We start from the raw sequence: 24161 nt of genomic DNA, 5'->3' as shown, positions 1-24161 counted from the left end.
AATGAAATTATAATTTTTAAATTTCTTTATGAAATTATCATTTTTTCTTTTTATAATAGTGAATGATATAATTCTATTTTTATTATAAATGGTTGTGTTTTAAAATGAAAGGTTTACACATATCACCACAAATTTCATGACTAAATCTTATGAAAATCAAAAATAAAGAAAACAAAATCTTATGAAAATCAAAAATAAACAAAACAAAGTATAACTCACACAACATAAAGAATAATTTAAAATTTTTTTAATCATAACTCAAATAATATCATTATTAACATCAAAAATAAATTAAAAAAAAACTATTCTATATATGTGAGTCATACTACATGGGTCTATTTTATAGTTTACAAAGAATCATGGAAAAAACTAGAAGCTTTCTCGCTGCTGCTCTTGTGTTCTTGGTACAGGATCAGTCAATTTCTTCCATAGCTATAACCAACTTAACCACAGACCAATCTGCTCTTCTCTTCTTCAAAGCCTCCATCATTTTAGACCCATACAATATCTTGGCTGATAATTGGTCCACCACAAGTTTAGTTTGCGGCTGGGTTGGGATCACCTGTGGTGTCCTCCACGAAAGGGTCATATCTCTGAATCTTTCCGACATGGGTCTCACAGGCTCGCTCTCTCCCCACCTCGGCAACCTCTCATTCCTATCTTTACTCGACATCAGTTTCAGTCAACTTTGGGTACAACAACTTTGTCGGAGATTTGAATTCATATTCATGGTTTGGTAATTTACCAGATCTTCAATACTTGCTTCTACACCACAATAATTTCAGAGGCACAATTGGATCTTCATTGTGCAACATGTCAAAGCTAGAGGGACTCACTTTAGGGTACAATTCTCTGCATGGAAATATTCCAGATGAGATTGGTAAACTTTCAAATTTGAAATTTTTGAATTTGGAAAACAATCAGATTACGGGTTCTATACCCTCCGCTATGTTCTTCAACATGTCGTCGTTGCAAAGCATTGATCTGACGGCTAATAATTTTTATGGCGAAATTCCATCCAGTCTGTACAAGTGCAGGAAGCTTCAATATTTATCGCTATCTTTTAATAGTTTGAATGGCAGCATACTTCGAGAAATCGGCAACTTGACCATGCTTAAGGAGTTGTATATTGGGCATAATAACTTCAAAGGTACAGTTACTAACTTTGACACGACTTGGTATGCAGGATTTATATGCAGAATTTTTTTATAAATTTATATATTTTATTATTATTATTATTTTAATAATTGATTAGGAATATTTTGATTTGGCATGATTAAAAAAAGACAAAAAGTCAAAAAGTCACTATCCTATTTAAGTCACATCATTCTATTTAAGTCACATCACCTCTCTAACACATAACTTCAAACTCAACCCAAACCCAACCCATATTTCAACAAAAGTCAAAAAGTGCACTTATTTAGTCTTCCCAAATTAGGCCTTAATATTGAGTTGCCTAGAATTATTCACCATGTTTGGTTTTGAGTTTTCAATTCATGTTTTTTAGTAATTTTTAAAAATATTTTAATCAATTTTTTTTAAAAAATTTTTAGATCCACTTAATCTTAATATATTTAAAAAATAAAAAATTTGTACAAAATTTTTTAAAAAATTCATTGAATAAAACAAAATACAAAATATATTGAATTTTTAATTTTTAATTTTTAATTTTTTTTTTGTATATTTTGTATTTGGTGAATTTTTTTAATTTTTTTTTTACAAATATTATATTTTAAAGCCTATTTAGATTAGGTGTATCTAAATTTTTTTTTAAAAATTAAAAAATATATTTTGAAAAATCACTAAAAATAGAAAATAAAAAACTCAATTTTCTAAAAAGTGGATTCAATTTTCTAGACCAAACATGGTGATTAAGTTTCTAAATTTGTTTGATATTTGTTCTACAATTCAGTTTTGATGAATAACAAAAGGCTCCGTTTGTTTTGACATCAAAAATATTTACTCATTCTGTTGTTTGGTTGAACAAAAAGCAAAAAAAATATTTTTTAAGAAATTTTTTTTTTTGCATCATTTTTCAAAAATAACTTACCTTTTAAAATTCCGTAAGCCAATTTTTACAAAATCACTCTCACTCACTACATTTTTCACACATTTTAGCATTTTCAAAATATCTCAGCTCACTAAAAAGTCATCATAAAAGTCATAAGTGAAAAACTCATAAAAAGTTATTAATTGAATCAAATTTTTTATTTTTGACAATGGAATATTTTTGTTTCAAGTGTCGATCAAACGCCAAAAAACAAAAATAAAAATATTTTTTTCTATGTAAAATCAATTTATAAGAAAAATATTTTTGTGTAAAATATTTTACTTTGAAACAAACAGAGCCATGTTGGTGCAAGTCTCCAAAATGATGATGTTGACAAAATTGGCTTTAGTAATGAATAAAGCTTCATAGCTCGACATTCTCACGGCTCAAGTGGCCCAAAATTCCAAAACAACGTCATTTTGGAATTTTTTTTTTTTTTTTTCCTTTTCTTTTCTCTTCTTTGAAACTGGTTTGAGAACAGGAGAGAGAAAGAGAGGAGGCAGAGAGAAGAAAAACAAAAAGAGAGGGGGAACAGAGGAGGAAATTTCCAAGTGGGTTTTGTTGCTTCTGTGAAAATTCTTGCTTCATATATCTGAATCTGGGTTGAAGGTAAATAATTTGATGATTTGTAGCTTCAGTGTTCCTGGGCATTCTTTGGAAAAGAGGATGACCCACCTTCCATGGAAGCTATTCTGTAAGTGTTAGCATCAATTTTCTTGATTTCAAACTCGTAACTCGAAGCTTTGGTGAAAACTTTGGTTGTTTGATAAAGTGGAGTTGAATTTGAAGATGGGTTTGGATTGGTGAGAGAGATTGATTCACCTGAAGAATCTCGTTTTGATTTCTTTGGATTTGGGTCTAAAATATTTTTACTGTATAGCCAATTGTTCATATTTTCTCGGTATTTTCATGGAAAGTTTGGGATCTCTAGGAAAGGTGGTTTTACTTTTCTAATTTAGTACGTTTATGTGGCAGTGTTTTATAAGATTCCAAACTCTCTGGTCTTTTCATTATCACATTGTCTCTGCAAACAATACCTTCTTAATGAATGGCAATGGATTCGATTCTTGTGCCGCCGTGAAAGCTAATGTCCACATAGCGCAAGGTAGAGAGAAGATTATGCGTGTTGGGAAGAGAGAATAAGGGGGAGTCTGAAGGGCAAGGTTTTGGATACTCAGACAAGTGAAGTAGAGAGAAAGGTAGAGAGAGTGTGTGGGTGGTTTTGGTTTTGGTTTCTATTGATGAGAGATTTGGGAGTTTTGTTCTGCAAAGAAAGGAAAGGATTTTTTGAAAGATGAGAAGGGGAGATGAGAAGAGGAGAGAAGAGGTGAAAGAAGAAGACATGATTTGGGGCCACTTCTTGAGCCATAAGTTTCGAGCTACGTAACAGAGTTGATTTAATAATGACCTTTGAGTTGCGGAACATGGAATTGAGATTTGTTGAACACAATGATGGTACAACATGGAGAATCATTTCTCGGCAACATCACTGTTTTGATTGATATTTGTTCTACAATAAACTGTTTTGTTCTCTAGTTTTACCTATTCGAAATCAAATTGACACAATTTAAATATTGAGAATTAAAATGATACAAGACTCATATTTTGGGGACAAAAAATGTAATTAACTCTTGTTACTATAAGGAGGATTTAAGTAGCCTACAGAAGTAACAATAATACTTGGGATTTTTCATTTATAAGGCCCATGTTTGCATGGGAAGATGAAGAGGTAGGTAGGCATCATAGAGTTCTAGGAGCAGGTCCAATTTTGAGGAATAATTCAGTGGATGAGCTTAGGTGGAACTTTGAGCAGTCAGGTATTCAAGGCTTGTCATGCTTACAGTTGGGAAGATGGTTCAACTGGTTATCTCAAATTCACCTGATTTGATCTGAAACAACCTATCTCCACCAAAAGCTAGGTTTATCACTAGGTTGGCTTGGAAAGGAAAACTGAAAACTTTTGATTTTCTTCACAGAATGGGGGTGTTGGGGGCTAATGTGGATTCAAATTGTGTGATGTGTCTAGTAAGTTTGGAATCATTAGATCATATTATGCTTCATTGCCCATTTGTATGCCAAGTTTGGGCTAATATTATTAGATGGTGGGGTGTACAATGGGAAATTCCCAACACAATGGATAGTCTGCTACATTGGTGGATGGGCTGGAGGTTTAGTTTTGTGGTCTATTCGGAAGTTTAGGAATGACTGCTTATTCAATGGGTTACAACCTCTAATTGAAGATTTGTGTGATTTGATCAAAGCTAGGGTGGCTATTTGGATGGAGGCACAAGGAATTGGGGATTTCTATTCAGTATCTGATGTTGTATTGAATTTTCATTAGGTTAGAAGGAGCATTGGATCTTCATGATGTTAGGGATTGGAGAGCAGTAGTAGTATAGTGGTAGTGCTTGGTGTGTATGGGTCCTGGCCTTGTCTCTGGCCTGGTGTGTCACACCGGCTGTGCGGAAGCCTTGTCAAGAGATAAGCAAGTATGTGTGGCGCTAATTAACTCTTTTCACTAGCCCGCCAATAAATCTCAAAGTGTTTGTAAAGACCAGCAACCAAAATCAAACCAAACCAAACCAAACCAAGCCTTAAATCCCATCAAATGGGATTAGCTACATGAATCATTTTTCTCCAAGCGGCCCTATCAAAGGCCATTTTGTTAGTCAAATTAAGTAGATCCATATCTCTATTTATAATGCTAGGCAACGTTAATCTAATCCTACCCCGTCCCCTAACACTATCATCTACCGTTACAGCATCGCATTTCTTCACTACTGCCTCTGTTGGTCTCCGTTGAATGTGACCAAACCATCTCAATCGATTCTCTCTTAACTTTTCTTTTATCGGTGCTACTCTTACCTATTCCCGAATACACTCATTCCTAATTCTATTTTGTCTAGTCTTACCACACATCCACCTTAGCATCCTCATATCAGTCACACTCATCTTATTTACATGTTGTTTCTTGGATACCCAGCACTTCGTCCCATACAACATTGTTGGTCTAATAGTCGTTCTATAGAACTTACCTTTTAGTCTAGTAGGTATTTGTTTATCGCACAGTACCCCAGACGCACTTCTCCACTTACACCATCCCGCCTTAATCCTATGGGCCACATCTGCATCAATCTCCCCTGCTATTATGATAATCGACCCTAAATAACGAAAATGTTCACTCTTAGGCAGTTCTTGGCTTTCAATCTTCAATTCTCCTCTACTTTCATTGTTACTGTTACTAAATTTACACTCCATGTACTCTGTCTTAGTTCTACTTATCTGGAATCCCTTAGATTCAAGAGCTTTTCTCTAAATCTCCAACTTTGTGTTAACTCCTTCTCTAGTCTCATCCACTAGCACGATATCATCTGCAAAAAGCATACACCATGGCCCATCCTGAATATTTCTCGTCAACTCATCCATAACTAAAGCGAAAAAATAAGGACTTAAGGTAGATCCTTAGTGTAACCCTACAGTGATTCATTTGTCTTTCTAGCAGGCGATCTAATAATGGTCATCACTCCTTCATACATGTCCCTAATCACATCAATGTAACCTTTTGTCACCATTTTCTTCTCTAACACCCACCATATTATATCTCGAGACACTCTATCATAAGCTTTCTCAAGGTCGATAAACACCATATGAATATCTCTTTCCTTTTCTCTATACTTTTTTATTACTCTCCCCAAAAGATAAATCGTTTCCATTGTTGACCTGCCAGGCATAAACCCAAATTGATTCTTTGACATCTCTGTTATATCTTGCAATCGGCGTTCCATCACCCTCTCTTACATTTTCATTATATGACACATTAGCTTAATTCCTCTATAGTTGTTACAATTCTAGACATCTCCTTTATTCTTGTAGATTGATACTAAAATACTCTTTCTTCACTCATCTGGCATATTCCTAGTCAAAAAAATTTTGCTAAACAACCTAGTCAACCAAGCAATCCCCTTTTTACCCAAACACTTCCAAGCTTCAATAGGGATATCATCGGGTCCTAAAACCTTATTTGATTTCATCTTCTTAAGTGCAATCTCCACTTCAAAGTTCCTAATCCTGCAATAAAACCTATAGTCTTGGTTTATCGTATTACTGGCTATTTCTTCCGCTATTGTCGTACCTCCATGTTCCTCATTTAATAGTTTATCAAAATAGTTCTTCCATCTGTCCTTAATCTCTTCATCCTTCACCAATACCTTAGAATCCTCACTCTTGATGCACTTAACTTGATTAAAATCTATTGTTTTCCGCTCCCGTATCTTGGCAAGTTTGTATACCCTTTTCTCTCCCTCCTTACTATCTAGTCTAGTGTATAGGTCATCATAAGCTTTTAACTTAGCCTCTCTCACTACTTTTTTGACCTCTTTATTAGCCAATCTATAACTCTTCAGGTTTTCCTCAGTCCTATCCTTCTACCACTTTTTAAAGCACTCTTTTTTTGCCCTAACTACCACTTGAACCTCTTCCCTCCACCACTAAGTTTCCCTAGAGCTGGGTCCCGTCCCTTTCAACTCTCCAAGCACTTCCTTTGAGATTCTCTTCATACAATTGGAAAGACAAGCAATCACAATATAAATTAGTTTATGAGCCACTACGTTGGAGCAAGCCACAAATTAGTAAGCAACAAGCTAAATTTAAAGCAAGCAACACTAGAAAAGCTTTGCACAATTTAAAGGCGAAATGAACTTTTCATTTATCAAAAAAAGGCATTACAATAGTTGAACAATACACCAAATGTGCTGCAAGAGTTGCCTTACCATTGGCTAGGTTGGGATATTTTATAGGCACAAGTGGTCTGGTTCAACACTTGGGTACCCCCTCCTTAATATAGCTTGTTAAGCCATTTCCTAGTTGGCGAGAGGAAACATCCACAATGTTTGAGGAGTCATAATGGATTTTTAAAAATTCTACAAAAAGAGAAAAATTCAAATACTTAGACCCAAAACACCTTTAATACTAAGGTATTTGCATAAAAATTTACAAGGCAAAAATACTACATTTGACCCTCCAAAAGTTGGCCTAAAGTTGCTAATAGGCTAGTTGTTGGCATGGGCTGCTTCATGGCATGCTGTGGGCTATCTTGCACCATACCTTGGGCCTTGGCTTGCACTTGCACCAACAACTTCTTAGGCATGTTTTTGGCTCTCCAAAGGTCACAAATGAGTATGGCATCAAGGTGTTAACCCTTGGATGGGCGCATCTTGATAGTTTCCCCCACTTGAACGGTCGATGCCCTCGACGACTTTGCCCAATAAGCATTAATCTTGTCTTGAAAAGATGACAAGTTAGCCACCCGTTCCTAGCTGATTTCTTCATCTCCAAGGCCTCTCCATTTCACCAAGTATTGCCTTTGTTTCTTCTTGGAAACCATTTTCACCCGATTGGCCAAGATAGATTCAACAGACTTTTTCCCTGCTTTGGTTGTGGTGGTTTGGCATTTCAGCTCATTTTGGGTTGGATCTTCCTTGTCTGGAAAGTAAGGCTTCAAATAACTCACATGGAAAACTAGGTGCACTTTTAGCCAAGATGGAGCATATATCTTGTAAGCACACTTGCCAATTCTCTTCAGAATGGTGACCAGTCCCTCATACTTGTGCACTAGCCTTTTGTCTCTTCCCCTCATGAACTGGCGTTGCTCAGGGTTGAGTTTGACAAGAACTTGATCCCCAACTCTAAACTCAATTGGTCTCCTCTTTTCATTAACTCATTTTTTCATTTTACTTGCTGTTTTTTCGAGATAGGCACGAGCAATGTCATGGTTTCTCTTCCATTCCTTGGCAAATTGGTAAGCCCTGGGTGACTTTCCTTCATAAGGTCCATACATTATATGGGGCAACAGTGGCTGCTGTCCATTCACTATTTCAAAAGCACTCTTGCCCATAGAGCAACTCTTTTGAGAGTTAAAGCATAACTGTGCTACATCAAGAAGCTGCACCCAACTTCGTTGATTAGCATTGACAAAGTGGCGCAAATACTCCTCGAGCATATAGTTAAAGCGTTTGGCTTGCCCATCCATCTCCGGATGATAGCTTGATGAAGTATTAAGTTGTGACCCAAGAAGCTTGAATAACTCCATCCAGAAGTTGCCAACGAAACACGAATCTCGGTCACTAATAATACTTTTAGGCACACCCCAATATTTAACAATGTGCTTGAAGAAGAGTTGGGTGGTCTCCTTCGCTGAAACATACTTTGGGACAACTACAAATGTGGCATACTTGGAGAACTGGTCCACAATAGTCAAGATAGTCCCGATGTCTTCTACTTTAGGCAGTCCAGTGATGAAGTCAAGTGATACACTTTCCCACGGACGTTTAGGCATGGACAAAGGTTCAAGCAAGCCTGCTTTCTTCTTATGTTCAACCTTATCTTGCTAGCAAGTGAGACAAGTGCAGACATATTCTTCCACATCATCACGCATCTGGCGGCCAATGTTCGCTCCCAACCCGAATGTCCTGCCCAAAGTGTATCATGGCCCTCCCTAAGAAGTGTCTTTCTCAAATCACCAGCCCTGGGTATAAAGATACGGTTGCCTGTTGTCATTAGTAGTCCATCTTGCACCTAAAATTGGTGAGTCTTGCCCATTTTGACAAGGTTCATAAGATTCTCTGGCATAATATCCTTGTCTAGATGAGCCCTAATTTTCTCCTTGATGCTGGTTGAAATGGAAATAAGTGAACATACATGTTAGCACACGGCAAGCTCCACCTTCCTACATAGTGCATTAGCAACATGGTTGGTGGCACCAGCCTTGTATTCTAAGGCAAAATCAAACTCTGCCAACTTCTCTTGCGACCAAGCTTTTCGTGCGCTTAGCTTGGGCTGTGTTAAGAAATGGCTAACCACCGTGTTGTCAATATTTACAATAAACCGTGAGCTCAAGATGTAGTGCCTCCAAGTCCTCAGACAATGCACTACTGGAAGCAACCCTTTCTCATGAGCCGGATATCTCCATTCGATATCATTGAGCTTCCTACTCTCGTAGGCAATTGGGTGACCATCCTACAAAAGAACACCACCCAAAGCAAAATCAGATGCATCAGTTTGTATCTCAAAAACTTTACCTAAGTTAGGTGGAGCAAGAACAGGGTCTTTAGACATAGCTTCTTTCAAAACCTGAAAGTCTTGTTGAAACTCTTCCGTCCAAACATATGGCTTGCCCTGTCTTAGTAACTCTGTCAATGGGGAAGCTAGTCTTGAGTAGCCTTTAACAAACTTGCGATAATAATTAGCCAACCCAAGGCATGACCGTAACTCTAAGACATTAGCGGGTGGCTGCCATTCTTGAATAATCTTGACCTTCTCTTGGTCCACTTTGATGTATCCATGCTCAACAATGTGCCCTAGGAACTTAATCTTCTCTTGGGTAAAAGAACACTTCTCTAGCTTGACATAAAGCTTATGCTCCCTCAACTTGGACAGTGCTTTCCTGAGATGTTCCACGTGCTCTTTTAGAGTGGAGCTATAAATTACAATGTCGTCTAAGTATACTACCACGAATTGGTCTAAGTACTCTTGAAAAACTTCATTCGTCATGGTGCAAAATGTTTCTAGGGCATTGGTTAAGCCAAATGGCATGACTAGGAACTCATAGGAATCATAACGAGTAACACATGCAGTTTTGGGCTCATCTCCCTCGGCAATTCTTACTTGATAGTACCCCGATCGAAGATCTAACTTTGTAAAATACCTCGCTTTGCTTAATTGATCAAATGAATCTACAATTAGAGGAAGGGGATACTTGTTCATGATGGTCAGCTTGTTGAGTGCCTGATAATCCACACATAAGCAAAGACTACCGTCATGCTTCTTTTGGAACAAGACTGGTGCACCAAAAGGGGCCTTTGATAGCCTAATGAAGCCTGCTTCCAATAAATCCATAAGCCACTTCCTTAGTTCATTCAACTCAGGAATAGCCATTCTATACGATGCACGAGTTGGTGACTTTGCCCCTGGCACTAACTCAATAGCAGGATCCACACCTCAGTGTGGAGGCAACTCCTTAAGTAACTGTTCAGGCATAATATCTGCAAATTGCCTTAAGACTTTCTTGACTGTGGCTGGGACAGAAATAGATTCAAGAGCTTCATTCAACTTCAATGTGGCAACCCAAGTTTGTTCACTATGCCTAACACTCCTCTTGAGTTGCATAGCTGAGACAAACTGGTCATTGTTGTTGGTGGCTATAGTAGGAATAAGACATGGCTTGTCCCCTATGACACACATACTATTAGAATAAGGCATGTCTGCCATATTTGTGCTTCTCAAGAAATCCAACCCAATGATGTCTTGGAAGTCATCCATGGGTATTGCGGTGAAATCTACTCTTTCTTCCCAAGTGCTGACCTTCAAATGAACAGATTTTGCAACCCCATAGATAGGTTGCGCTGCTGAGTTAACCGCCTTGATGCGGTTGCCATCCTTTTATAAAGATAGCCCAAGTCTTTCAACTTCGGTTCCAGCAACAAAGTTATAGGTGGCCCATGTGTCAATTAGAGCACAGAGGGGCTTCCCATTGAGTTTTACATCCACAAACATCAAACCTTTGTTAGATGACTTACTCTTGTTCAACTTGCCTGATGATTCTCCACTATACATATGTTTCTTCCCTTTGCCTTCATCTTTAGCCTCCACAAGTTGTTTAGGATCTGAATGCTTGCCCACTTTGCCACTCTTGGCATTCTTAGGCCTCCCTGTAGAAGCCTTCTTCTCCATGGCATTCATCATATGAAAGGCTCCCACTCTAAAGCCAGCTGCCTTAGAACCTTTGCCACTTCGCCTAGACTGCATGCATTCTTTCTCACTATCATTGCCACTTGGTTGAGAGATGCGGTCAGGCACTGCTGCTAGAGCATTAAAGGCACGCTTTTGTGGATATTCCGATAACTGATGTGGCCCGTTGCATAAGAAACAAGAGATAAGGCCCTTTGCTTTGCTTGTAGAGAACTATTGAGGGGCTTTTGCCTTGTCACCATAGCTCTTCTGTTGCCATTTTCCTCCACCCAATTGGGTTTTGGATGTAGAAGTGTTGGCTCCCCCACTCTTAGGTTTGCCATGGCCTTGGAACTTTCCACTTCCCTTACTCTTGCGTAGGGAACCACTATCCCGTTGCTTAGGTTCGACGTAGTCCATAAGGCACTTAGCTGCTACTTGGGCATGGGATAAATCTTGCACTTTTTGCCTTTGAAGTTTAACTCTGGCCCATGGCTTCATTCCTTCAAGAAAGAAGAAGAGCTTGTCTTTCTCTGACATGTCTTTGATGTCTAGCATTAGCCCAGAGAATTGTTTCACATAATCTCTTATAGTGCCGGTGTGCTTGAGATCCCATAAAGCATGCCGGGCATTGTACTCAACATTCAGGGAAGAACTGAAGCTTAAGTTCATGCTTAAGTTGCTCCCAAGTCTCAATTGTGCATAAGTCGCGTTGCATCTCATCATGTTTAGTCCGCCACCACAACTTAGCATCACCGGACAAATACATTGTGGCCATGGAAATCCTTGTCTCCTCGGTTTCAACTTTCACAGCTTTGAAATATTGCTCTATATCGAAGAGAAAGTTGTCTAACTTTTTGGCACCGCGGAAGCCACTGTAGGCACGGGGCTCGGGCACACGCACCCTAGGGAATTTCATGCCATCACCGAGTGCGTTGCCAAAGGCACGAGTAAGAACACCAACCTGGCCACTAAGATCTTCAATCTCTAGCTTGAGTTTAGTGACAACATCCTCTCAACCATGCCCTTGAGTAAGGCCATGTGTTTGCTCATGATCATGAACCTATTGCCCATGGTTGGCTAATGAACTTGCCAAGGCATCCATGTTGTCCATACGCTGCTTCAAGAGCTCAATCCTCTCCCTTTGCGTTGGTTGATGATTACTAGGATTATCCATTTAGAAAGCCAATAATAGAGAAAGCCAAATAGATTGGGCTTTGATACCAACTGTCACACACTGGTTGTGCGGAAGCCTTGTCAAGAGATAAGCAAGTGTGTGTGGCGTTAGTTAACTCTCTTCACTAGCCCGCCAATAAAACTCAAAGTGTTTGCAAAGACAAGCAACCACAATATAAATTAGTTTATAAGCCACTAGGTTGGTGACAAGCCACAAATTAGCAAGTAACAAGCTAATTTAGAGCAAACAACACTAGAAAAGCTTTGCACAATTTAAAGGTGAAGTAACTTTCATTGATCAAAAGAAGGCATTGCAATAGTTGAACAATGCACCAAAAGTGCTACAAGAGTTGCCTTACCATTGGCTAGGTTGGAGTACTTTAAAGGCACAAGTAGTTTGGTTCAACATTTGGGTACCCCTTCCTTAATATAGCTTGTTAAGCTATTTTCTAGTTGGCAAGAGGAAACATCCACTATATTTGAGGAGTCATAATGGATTTTTAAAAATTTTACAAAAAGAGAAAAAATACAATAGTTGGACCCAAAACACCTTTAATACTAAGATATTTACATAAAAATTTATAAGGCAAAAAGACTACATTTGACCCTCTGAAAATTGGCCTAAAGTTGCTGCTGGGCTGGTTGTTGGCATGGCCTGCTTCATGGCATGCCGTGGGCTATCTTGCACCATGTCTTGAGCCTTGGCTTGCACTTGCACCAATAACTTTTTGGGCATGTTTTTGGCTCTCCAAATGGCACAAATAAGTGTGGCATCAAGGTGTTAACCCTTGGATGGGCGCACCTTGACACCTGGCCTTGTCTCTGGCCTGATCCTATACTTGCTGTAGTGGTGTTTTTTTTTTTTTTTGGGTGCTTGCTTTTGCTATTGGTTGTTGTTATTCTTGGGTGGGCTGTATCTCTTTTTGTTTTGTTGGTTTCTCACCAAACTTGGCTTGAGCTAGCAAATGATAGGGTGATACTCTTGGTGCCTTGGTACCAACCTAGTTGGGATGAAATGAGTCATTATGATGCTCTTTGGTCTTCGCCTCTTCTTTATTGATGTAATCCATATTTTACATATGTTGATGATATCAATAAAGTTTTTCTTTGCTGATAATAAAAAAAAAAAAAAAAAACTGTAAGGAGGATTCACATAACAATGTTCATCACGTAAGTTGTGTTGGGAGTATTAAAGTAACGTCCTCCATGTGTCTGCAAAGTTTCTATAAAATGTTCGACATGATGAATAAATTTTTTGGATTAAGACACATTAAAAAAATATTCAATATGTTCTTAAGATTGTTTGTCGAGAATCAATGATTAACATATATAGGTCATCTCTATAAAAGTATTTGTACTTCTTAGCTACATACTAACTTAGTGTCTCTCTTTTACTTCTCGTGGACATAAAATGATCATGTCCTCATTTTTGACAACTTTGCAGGTGGAATTCCATCAGAGGTGGGCTATCTTGCCAATTTGGAGATATTCAGTGCAGGTAGTAGTTCTCTTACAGGGGCTATTCCATCTTTTATCTTCAACATGTCTTCATTGAGGGTAATTCACTTGACAAACAATAGACTATCTGGAAGTCTCCCATTGGACATTCAATATGATCTCCCTTTTCTTGAAGAGCTACAACTTCAGTCCAATCAACTTTCTGGCCAATTTCCACCAGGCTTGTGGGCATGTAAAGCGCTTAAAAGGTTATTATTGTCATTTAATGATTTCACAGGAAGCATATCTAAGAATATTGGGAACCTTACATTGCTAAGAGATTTACATCTTGGTGATAACAAGTTGACAGGTACTTGCCAAACTCTACCGTCTTCATTATCTTGAATTTAGAGTTCGGTTTTTCTATTATGATTTTTTTTAATGAATTTGTTATACTTATTATTACAACACAATATCTAACCATTTGAGTTAAACTAAAGTAAAACGATATTCAACTCACACCTCCTAAAGCGATGTAGTGTTGTTTTAACTTTAAATATAGATTGTTGAATTATTACAATAAAATAATTGCAGAGAATCTTGATCTGCAAATTTATATAGTAAATCCACAGTTGAGTTTGGAAACCAAGCTTGTAGTTTCTCTAATGTTACGTTTGGATGTGAAATGAATAGATTTGAGCACTCATCAGACATGGAGCATAGTTTAAATTTAGGAAAAAGTTATTTGATACATCCATTAGAAGGTGTCAGAACCCTACTTAAGAATATGGGTAATTATACTTACCTCCCTTTGAGGTTTAATAAAATTGTAGAAACCTCCCCTGAGATTTATGAAATGACTTAAACTTCTTTTGAGATTCTGTTTTTTATTACACTGATCTCCCCTGAGGTTTAATAAAATGAAGGAACCTCTCCTAAGGTTTCTGAAATGACAGAAATCTCTCTTGAGATTTAATTTTCAATTACACTGACTTCCCTTAAGGTTTAATAAAATTGTGTAAACCTCTCCTAAGGTTTCTAAAATGATAGAAACCTCCCATGAGGTTTAATTTTTTACAGGATTTTTTGGCCAAACCCCCCTCCTTGAGCCCCTTTTTAGTGAAAAAAAAAGGAGTCCAAACTTCTTAATTTGTAAACTCCCTAGAGAAGAAGCGCCTATTTCATGAACGATAAACAAATTTGTTTTTTATTTTTTCATGGACAATCTTGTCCTTAGTAACCAATTTTATATTTCAAAAATTAAAATGATATAACTTTTTATCTATATTTTGATTTTTAATAAATTTAGTATTTTTAGTTTCCTCTCATCAAGATCTATCAAATAAGATTCATGTTGACTATGAAATTCTTTTAAAAAAAATAGTAAATTTTTTTTTTTTTTTTTGTGTCGAAACTAACGTCAACAGTAAAAATTTGCTCTGATTCATAGTAAAAAAAAATTTCTGGTTTGAGTTTGTTTGGTGACAATCTATTTGTAAATGACAATAGAATTTTACTTTGGCCAAAACTCCCTTATTTATTAACAATGATAATGACTATGGTATTTAGGGATGATGATGATATTTTACTATTTAAATATTAAAATTTTACTGTTGATATTAATTTCAACAGTGAAAATTTTATTTTATTTTTTTAAAGAATTTCATATCCAACATTGATATTGTTTGATAGATATTGACGAGAAAATTTTAAAAATACAAATTTAATTAAAAATCGACATTTCGATCGAAAGTTATATTATTTTAAAATTTTAAATTTTAAATTACTCACTAAGGATATTGATGTTTGCTGGTCTTTTGAACGAAAGATTTTTGTACTTGTCATTAATGCATGAAGTTTTATTATGTGGTGATCTTGCCCTAATTTCCCTTTTTTATTATAGATTCTCTCTTCTCTTTTGTTACTTTATCGTAAAACAATAATAAAAAATGAAGACATCATTAAATAATTTAATTATATTTTTAATTTACCCTTTAAAACTATGTCCAATTACAAATAAATAGAAATATGCAAATTTTGTTTTCTCTCTTTATTATGCTTGCAATTACTGTTGATTGTGTGTGCTTCCTTTATTAAAAAATTCCTTAGCATCATTAAAAAAAGAAAAAAAAATGTTGACATCATTAAATAATTTAATTATATTTCTAATTTTACCTTTTAATTGTGTCTAATTACAAAAAAAAAAAATTTACAGTTCTTTTATTTTATTTTTTTCTTTGCTTTGTTTGCAGCTATACGGTTGATTATTTACACCTCCTTTTTCCAAAACTCCAATTGGAATTATATATATGTTTTTATTTCTTTGTAACTGGACACAATTTCAAATGATAAAATTAAAAATTAAATTAAAATATTTGATGATATCAACATTTTCTGTTATTCGTTTTAGCATAAAGTAACAAGAAGAAAATCTGTAATAAAAAAGTAAACCGTAGGGGAGGTTTATGCCATTTCAAAAATCTCAAGGGAGGTTTTTACCATTTCATTAAATCTCAGGGGGGTTAGTGTAATTGAAAACTAAACCTCAAGCGATTTCTGTCATTTTAGAAATTTCGTTAAATCTCGTGGGAGGTCAATGTAATTGAAAATTAAACTTTAAAGAAGGTTTAAGTCATTTTAGAAACCTTTTGGAGATTTCTGCTATTTTACCAAACCTTCAGGGAGGTCAGTGTCATTTACCCTAAGAATATTTGTTGTGGTTTTGTGGTAGTTAAATTTGTGGTATTAACAAAGGCCCTGACATAATGAGCACATACATGCCTTCAAATTGGGCAAATTTTGGGTCATTTACATAACTGCCAAATTTCAAATTGTGTGCAGGTGCATTGCCAGAAGAAATTGGAAACCTTAATCTTGAGATATTGAGTATTCCTTCGGCAGGGTTAACCGGCTTAATTCCCGCCCAAATATTTAACAAATCAACAAGAAGATTCATTAGCTTGAGTTCAAATCAACTTTCGGGCCATCTTCCATCAAGCCTTGGCCTCTGGCTTCCCAATCGGAAAATAGACTTATCGTGGAATCAGTTATCAGGCGAAATTCCAAGCACCATTGGAGGAGCCCAAACATTAGTTACTCTTTCCTTGGCACATAATAAACTACAAGGACCTATTCCTCAATCATTGGGCAACTTGATAAGCTTAGAATTATTGGATTTATCCAATAACAATTTGTCCAGAGGCATTCCTCAATCACTAGAGGCACTCAGGTATCTTCAACATTTGAATCTCTCCTTCAATAACTTACAAGGAGAAATTCCTACCGGAGGGCATTTTGCAAACTTCACTGCTGTATCATTTATGCAAAACTCTGGGTTGTGTGGTGCGCCTCGATTGCAAGTCCCACCATGCAAAACTAAAACCATTCGCAAATCAAAGAAAAGTTTGGATTTACTGACATATATCTTACCATCAATTGCATTTGCAATAAGTGTGGCGGCCTTTGTGTGGATGAGATATCGAAAAGTCAATATGGTGCTACCAATTCGAGTAGATTCAATGACTCATTCATGGAGAGGGTTTTCATATCAAGAACTTGCACAAGCAACAAACCCGTTTAGTGAAAGCAACATACTCGGTACAGGCAGTTTTGGTTCTGTAGTAACGCTATTTTTACAAGAAAACTATGACCTTATGGAAATTCCTTCCTCATTCTTTGAGTGTATGCCCATGCTCCAAGTTCTAGATTTGTCCCATACGAGCATAAAGTCTTTGCCAGCATCTATTTCCGGATTAGTTTCCCTCCAAGAATTATTTTTAAGAGGTTGTGAGCTTTTAACAGAACTGCCACCTGAAATTGGAGCACTTTCGAAACTCCAGGTGCTTGATCTTGAAGGAACTGAGCTTATGTATCTGCCTAGGGAAATTTCAAGACTAACAAAGTTGGAATGCTTGAAAGTATCTCTTTATGGATATGGAAAAAGCTACAGAGAAGTTAAGCAGATATGCAAAAGGATTCCAGCAGGGTTATTAGCAAGCCTCTGTATGTTGAAAGCACTGAGCATTGATGTAAATCCAGATGATGATGAGTGGGTAGCTGATGTAAAAGATGTCACAGATGAGCTGCTTAAACTAAAAGGGTTGATGACTCTAAAATTGTATTTGCCAGAAGTTGGACAACTAAAAGGAATTACATCTGTGCGAAATTTCAAATTAACTGTTGGTCATCGTAAGCAGTGCATCATATCTCTCCTACCACATGGAGTTGAGGAAGAGTTCGAGAAACAGGAAAATTACCTAAAATATATGAATGGCAAGTATGTACCGATTGAAATCCAGAACGCACTCAAGTATACTTGTGCTTTTTTCCTAGAACGACATTGGACTGTCAAGAAGCTATCTGAATTTGGAAATGATAATATGGTTGAGCTGAAATTTTGCTTGTTGGTTGAATGCAATGAGCTTCAAACAATTATAGATGGCAGAGAATTCTGTACAGACGGAGATCAGACGTATGAATCAGGTGTTGATAAAAAACTGGTATTCAACTCACTAGAATACTTGGGTATTCATTGCATAATGAATTTGAGAAGCATCTGGGAAGGTCCAATTGGTAAGGGTTGTCTGTCCAAACTAAAGTACATGGCCTTGCATAGTTGCCCCAATTTGGCTAGCATTTTTACAACAAGCTTGCTTGGTAATCTCGATAACTTGGAAGAGCTTATAATTGAAGACTGCCCCCAAATCAACAGTCTAGTAAGTCAAGAATCTTCGTGCTTTGAACCAAATCCGTTTCTCCCAAGCTTGAAGAAGATATCACTTCTTGACCTACCTGAATTAGTAAGCATTTCCAGTGGCCTTTTGTTTGCACCGAAATTAGAAAGGATTATCATCTATGCTTGCCCAATGCTTGAAAGTCTTTCTCCGATGGAATTGTCCAGTAACAATCTAAAAGTGATCAAAGGGGAGATTGAATGGTGGAATTCATTAAAGTGGCTTGAATCTGATTGGAGCAGCGGACAAAAAGATTATATGGCTAATGTCTTTGTCGAACTAACAAGGGATGAAAGTTTGATGGATCAATTAGCAGAAAGTGGAAATTCAATGTAAGGAAAGATTTGAAGCTGTCATAATGGTCAGGTAATTTCTCTCTTTTTCACCTTGCAGAAAGTAGTATTTACTTCTCTGAAAGTTTTGTTTTATCATGCTCTCTTAAGCCTACACTATCAACGCTTGGTAGTCCCACATAATAGCAATTCAATATCCTTTTTAAGGTTTTGAAAACTTTCATGTGTACTTGACCAAATTTTTACTATACTGCTCTTTAAGGGTGTAGTGTGCTATAACTACAGTTTATATGTTAAAATGAACGTCCACACTTACACTGCCTGTTGGGTCCAAAAACTGCGTTCGTGTATGTGTGTAGATAGGAAGAAATTTGGTTGAGCTTTCAGATTTTTTTTAAAAACTAGTTGAACAAAAATAAAAACAAAAAAAAAGGTATTTTTTATTTTTGAAATTTATTTCCACCCTAAAAAGTAGAAAATCATATGAAATTGACTGTTTTAAAAAAAATTTCACCAAACTAATTTTTGAAATTTTTTCAAAAACAGCTTTTGAAAATTCAACTGAAAATATGAATTTTCAGGAAAGATGACATGCATCCTAGTTCCTTACAAATTTTTTGCACAAGGCTTATAATGACAAATGGTTTATCTAAATTTAGAGCTACCTTCATCACTCTATTCGGACCATAAGACTTGCCACACTGACCTAGCAAAAAGACTGACTGCTCTTGATTCTACAAGAATTTTTTGTGAAAGCCTTTCATTTGCTTCATATCAAAACTAGCCTATGCTATTACACTCATTCTGCTTGAATTTATATATATATGTGAAATAACTCTTTATTTTGTTTATTTTTTCGGTTTCCAATAGTTGAAAGACACTCATGGAAGAAGATCAAAACGGTCTTATGAAGCCAAGCACCAAGAGTGAGCTACAGTTGGCGATAAATTACAGAAAAATCTTCACACAGAGATGCCAAGATTAAGCTTTAGTCACGTCTCGGCTAATTTCTACGAAGCACTTACTGCTTGGCTAAATGTTCTTGAATACCTTCAGCTTTCTTGTTTTCCGTTACCACAAAGAAACAAAAAACAAAAAACCGAAAAGAAAACAAAAAAACAAAAAAAAAACAGAAAACAAAAACAAAAGAAAATGTTATGCGATGTTCGTCTAAATGTCTTGGATTTTTGGGAAGTAATTAAACCCTTATCTGCTCTACAAAAAACTGAACTCTGATATTGTTTATGCTTTGATATGGCCATATGTTTAATTGTTGTATATTGTAATACTGCTACTACTGCTACTACTGCTGTTCTTTTAATTTCATATATTTGGACACTTCTTTGAAAATATCCCAAAATTCTCTGTTTTTATTGTTTTCTAGCTAATTCATGAGCTTGTATTGTTTATCTGCAACAATATGTACTACCACAGCTCCATGGAGGGAAGATTAAACCTCACAACTTGTTTTAGTTCATCGTGCACGATTGGACTGTGTTTCACTTTGTTTAGTTGAATTGACAGGTAATAGACTTGGCATCTGCTGCTATGAAATTGAATGGAGACTAACAGTTAAAAATCTTTGGAGAGTTGGATGAAATCACAAAACTGTGTAAATGAATGTTGGCATGAATAGGGTCAAATTTTTTGGATCTTATGAAATGGAAATTATATCAGTTGGTTGTATGGCATGGTTGATGCCATAATTAATGCTGTGGTTTTAAGAGTTGTTATGGTCCAATTTTTAGGTCAGTTTGGCCATTCTATTCTAGTTAGCTTGGTCATTTTATTCTGGTTGCTCTGATCAATTTGGCCACTCTGTTCATGCTCAACTCTGTTAATCATATTCATTCTTTACTCATGTACTGGTAATACCATATTTTTTAATATTGTGCTATTTTACGATCTCATAGTATGTGAAATTTAGTTTAGAAGAAAAAGATTTGAATATAAAATATATGTTTTAATCATGCTTTTAGTCTTTTCTTGCTAAGAAACTCTTCTTTTCTAACCAATAACTTTTATGGCTATAGTGAGTTCATATTCTTAATAGTCATATGACATGTTTAGTTTGATTTTTAAATTTTTTTTGAAAAAATAGATACTATAGTTCAACAAAAATAAACATTAAAAACATATTTTTTAAAATTTTAAAAATTATTTCTGTCCTTCAAAAAAGATAAAATTATATAAAAATAATAAGTATTTTTATTTTTATTTTTATTTTTATTTTTTTATTTCTTTCACGAAACTAGATCCTTTTTCTTATGATGTGTTCCTTCAAATGAAAAGGTAACACTTGTTTTAATTACTTCAAAAGGTGATAATATAAAAGTTGATTTTTTTGTTCTTTCAAGTGTAAATTTGAATATGCAGCAATGTTAGATATCATGAAAAGCCTTTCATAAAAATAATCATGAAACTTTGTGACCCTTGGATTACACGAATAAAGCACCACACACTAATTAAGATAATTCAAGGATCATAAATCTTTCATGATCCCTAACTTTTCTCTTGAATATAATATATGTGTAATCGTCATGGTTTTAGTCTTCTCTTGGTAATAAACTTTTCTTTCTTGGCAGAGGAGTTGAGAAAATTCTTAACACTCCAAATAGACAAGACAAGGGGAAAAAACAAAAGATCATTATTTTTGAACAATTTGGTACTATTTTGAAATGGAAATCAACATATGTTAATACGATAATACTAACGATAAGAACTCATATGTAAAAAAAAATATTTTAAAAAGTAATATATGATATAGATTCATTTTAAATGTGAGTATTATCACATTAAAGTTAAATTTAAACCACACACTTCTATAAAATATTTTTATGTGTTTAATTTCTTAATCCCTAATATAAGAGTCGATTTCTTTGTCCATGAAGTGTATGTTTTGTTTCTTCTTAAGGTTTTTCAATAATTTTACTCATCATGAAATTTTAATTAGAATGCTAGTTGAAAAATAACATGTAAATGTAAATTTAAAATGAATCTTTTTTATATATCTAAATTTTCGTTTGATAATTTTATAGTTGCACAAGGCGGGAGAACATTATGTTTGGATTGGCCTTTTTAGTGATTTTTTTTTTTTATTGATTTCTTTGTTTTTTAAATTTTTTTTTAAATGAAATTTCACACTTTTGCGTTCTAATCAATTAGACGAATCGAAAAAAGTTTTTTTTAAAAAATAAAAACTTAAAAAAAAGTCCAAAAAAGTAAAAAACAGTTTTTTTTTTTTTTTTTTGTCTTTAATGAACTTCTTTTGAATACTTTTCTTAATTTTTTAGTTTTTAAATTTTAAAAAAAAAATTGACATAATCTAAAAAATAAAAAAATTAAAACAAAAAAATAAATAAAAAATAAATGTGACCTCCTTAACCATATGCCAAAATAAATAACAATAAAGAGTGGTTGCAGCTATATATGATAGAGAGGGTGCATAATTTAATTGGATATTTATTGAATTTTTTACGTTAACTGTGCCTCCTTCACAACCGTCCTTGTTGCGCATCCATATGAGTATTTTAAGATTTGTTTTGATAATTTAAATCGTTTATTTGTAAGAATATATTGAGTAGAATATACGTGCAAAATATCAAATTGATCGGATATCGTCAACTTTTTCATTGACTTACATTTGTATTTAGTTTCATATTTCAAATCACATTTGTCATTTATTTTTATAAATACAAATATGAGTCTATGAAAATGTTAACAATGTCCGATTAATTTGATTTTTAGTAGATATATTTGACTCTATGTATTCTAAAAAATGAACAATTTTGATTATCAAAACAAGTCTCGAAATGAGCCCATATAAACGCACAACAATGACTACTATGCCAGGCACAATAGTCCCCGTTTCCGAATATTTGTATACTTCTTTTAAAAAAAAATTAATAATAATAATAATAATAATAATAATAATAATAGAATAGTGTAATAATGTACAAATAAAAAGTAGGGGAAAGCACCATTAAATCCCTAATTTGGAAATGTTAACCCATTTAGTCCCGATGTTTTTTTGTTGGACTAATAGGTCCTATTTTATATGTAAAGACATTAGTACCCATTTTTTTATGCGTCTGGGTCAATAATTAAGGGGGTAATTTTGGGTCAGTGTTTATGCGTAATTTAGCCAATTGCCCAAAAAGCTTATTATAGACCTTTTTTAGATTTCCCTCATTCTCCAAACATTAGCAACATCTTCAACATCATCAAACATTGTGAACATTCAAGCACATCATCAACATCGAACATTCAGAAACATGAAGACCATGTTCAAACATTCAGAACATTCAAGAACATCAACAATAACAAGAACATTTAGAACATCAAGAACATTCAAAACAAATATCAACAAAACATCATCAAACATCAAACATCATCAACATCGACCATGTTCAAACATCATCGAACATTGACCATGTTCAAACATCAACAACATCAAACATCAACAAAACATCATCGACACAGTGATGTTCTTTAGCGGCGTTGGAAGAGATTCAAATCAGATCTGTACTTCCCTCAAATCAGATCGAATAAGATCCAACAAAACATCATCAAATTAGATTTGTTCTTCAACAAAAAATCATCAAACATCAACAAAACATCAGCAACATCGTCAACATCATCAAACATCTTCAACATCATCAACTACATTGGCAGCGGCGGGTTTCTTGTCGTGGCGAGGGAATACGCCGTCGTTCTTGGCCTTGATTGCCCACAGACCTCTCTTGTGGTACATCTGAGATCGCGAGTACTTCCCTACTCCGCAAATTAGATCTGGGTTTCGACTCACCGTTCTCTGCTTCTTCGGTGCCATTGATGAATACTCTTGAATTCTCTCTCTCTCTCTCTCTCTCTCTCTCTCTCTGCAAATGAATTGTGAATATATATATATACGGCGTGGTGTATAGGAAGGAACAGAAACCCTAGTTTAGGGTCTCTCTCTGAATCTCTCTCTTTATATATATATATATATATTTACATATGCTGTGAACAGTTTCCAACAGAGATGACGGGCCACAGCTTCATCAACATCAACTCCATTAGCACACATCATCAAAACATTAGCAAACAACAACAACATTAGCAACATCACCAAAATGAAATCATATGGATAAAAATGTAAATTACATATACAATAAATCAAAAACATATATCATACCAAAAATACAAAGGACTAAATGGTTTAAGAAAAAGCACTCAGGATTAGATAGACCAACATTTCCCAATATGGGATTTATTAGTAATTTTTTCTAAAAAGTATACATAAAATAATATGATAAAATTGTAAATTTATCATTTTAAAATATTTTTTTTAAAAAAAATCAAATATTTCCTAATGTCAAACTGTTACCGCCCACAATAATATAACAGTGACATTTATAAAATTATGTGTCATAATGGTGGAATTTTATTTCGAAATGTCAAGACCACAAAATACGGGTAGTTCTAAATGAACCCAAAAATTACTTTGAACACCCCATATCATTTTGTGTAAAAATTATACATAAAAATTATGATTGTATGGTATTATTTGCAGAAAAGAGTGTACGATTTGAAATATATCAATTAAATTTATTTTGGTTGTGAACTACTTTACAAAATTTTTATTTTTTAAATACATTGTCAGTCCATATCCGATGAAAAAATAGCATGCAAACAAAATCATATAATATTCTTACAATATGAATGGCGCTTTTATAAATTCACGCCATAAGATTTTTGTTTTGAAAC

The 24161-nt window shown here is 35.0% G+C and overlaps 1 protein-coding gene across 1 annotated transcript; it reads left to right on the top strand.

The window, feature by feature from the left end:
• The first annotated feature begins 238 nt into the window (after nucleotides 1–238).
• Nucleotides 239–19683, top strand: LOC114273223 (uncharacterized). Its single transcript, XM_082874731.1, has 4 exons — nucleotides 239–1150; nucleotides 13395–13757; nucleotides 16229–18486; nucleotides 19284–19683. Exons 1-3 carry the CDS (start codon nucleotides 814–816, stop codon nucleotides 18454–18456), a joined length of 2928 nt encoding a protein of 975 aa, XP_082730857.1. The 5' UTR covers nucleotides 239–813; the 3' UTR covers nucleotides 18457–18486; nucleotides 19284–19683.
• The last annotated feature ends 4478 nt before the right edge of the window (nucleotides 19684–24161 follow it).

The sequence above is a fragment of the Camellia sinensis genome, chromosome 6, assembly GCF_055761805.1.
Source record: "Camellia sinensis isolate YWXY chromosome 6, ASM5576180v1, whole genome shotgun sequence".
Lineage (NCBI taxonomy): Eukaryota > Viridiplantae > Streptophyta > Magnoliopsida > Ericales > Theaceae > Camellia > Camellia sinensis.
Note: the sequence above shows the minus strand (reverse complement) of the source record. Positions and strands in the feature narration are given on the sequence as shown.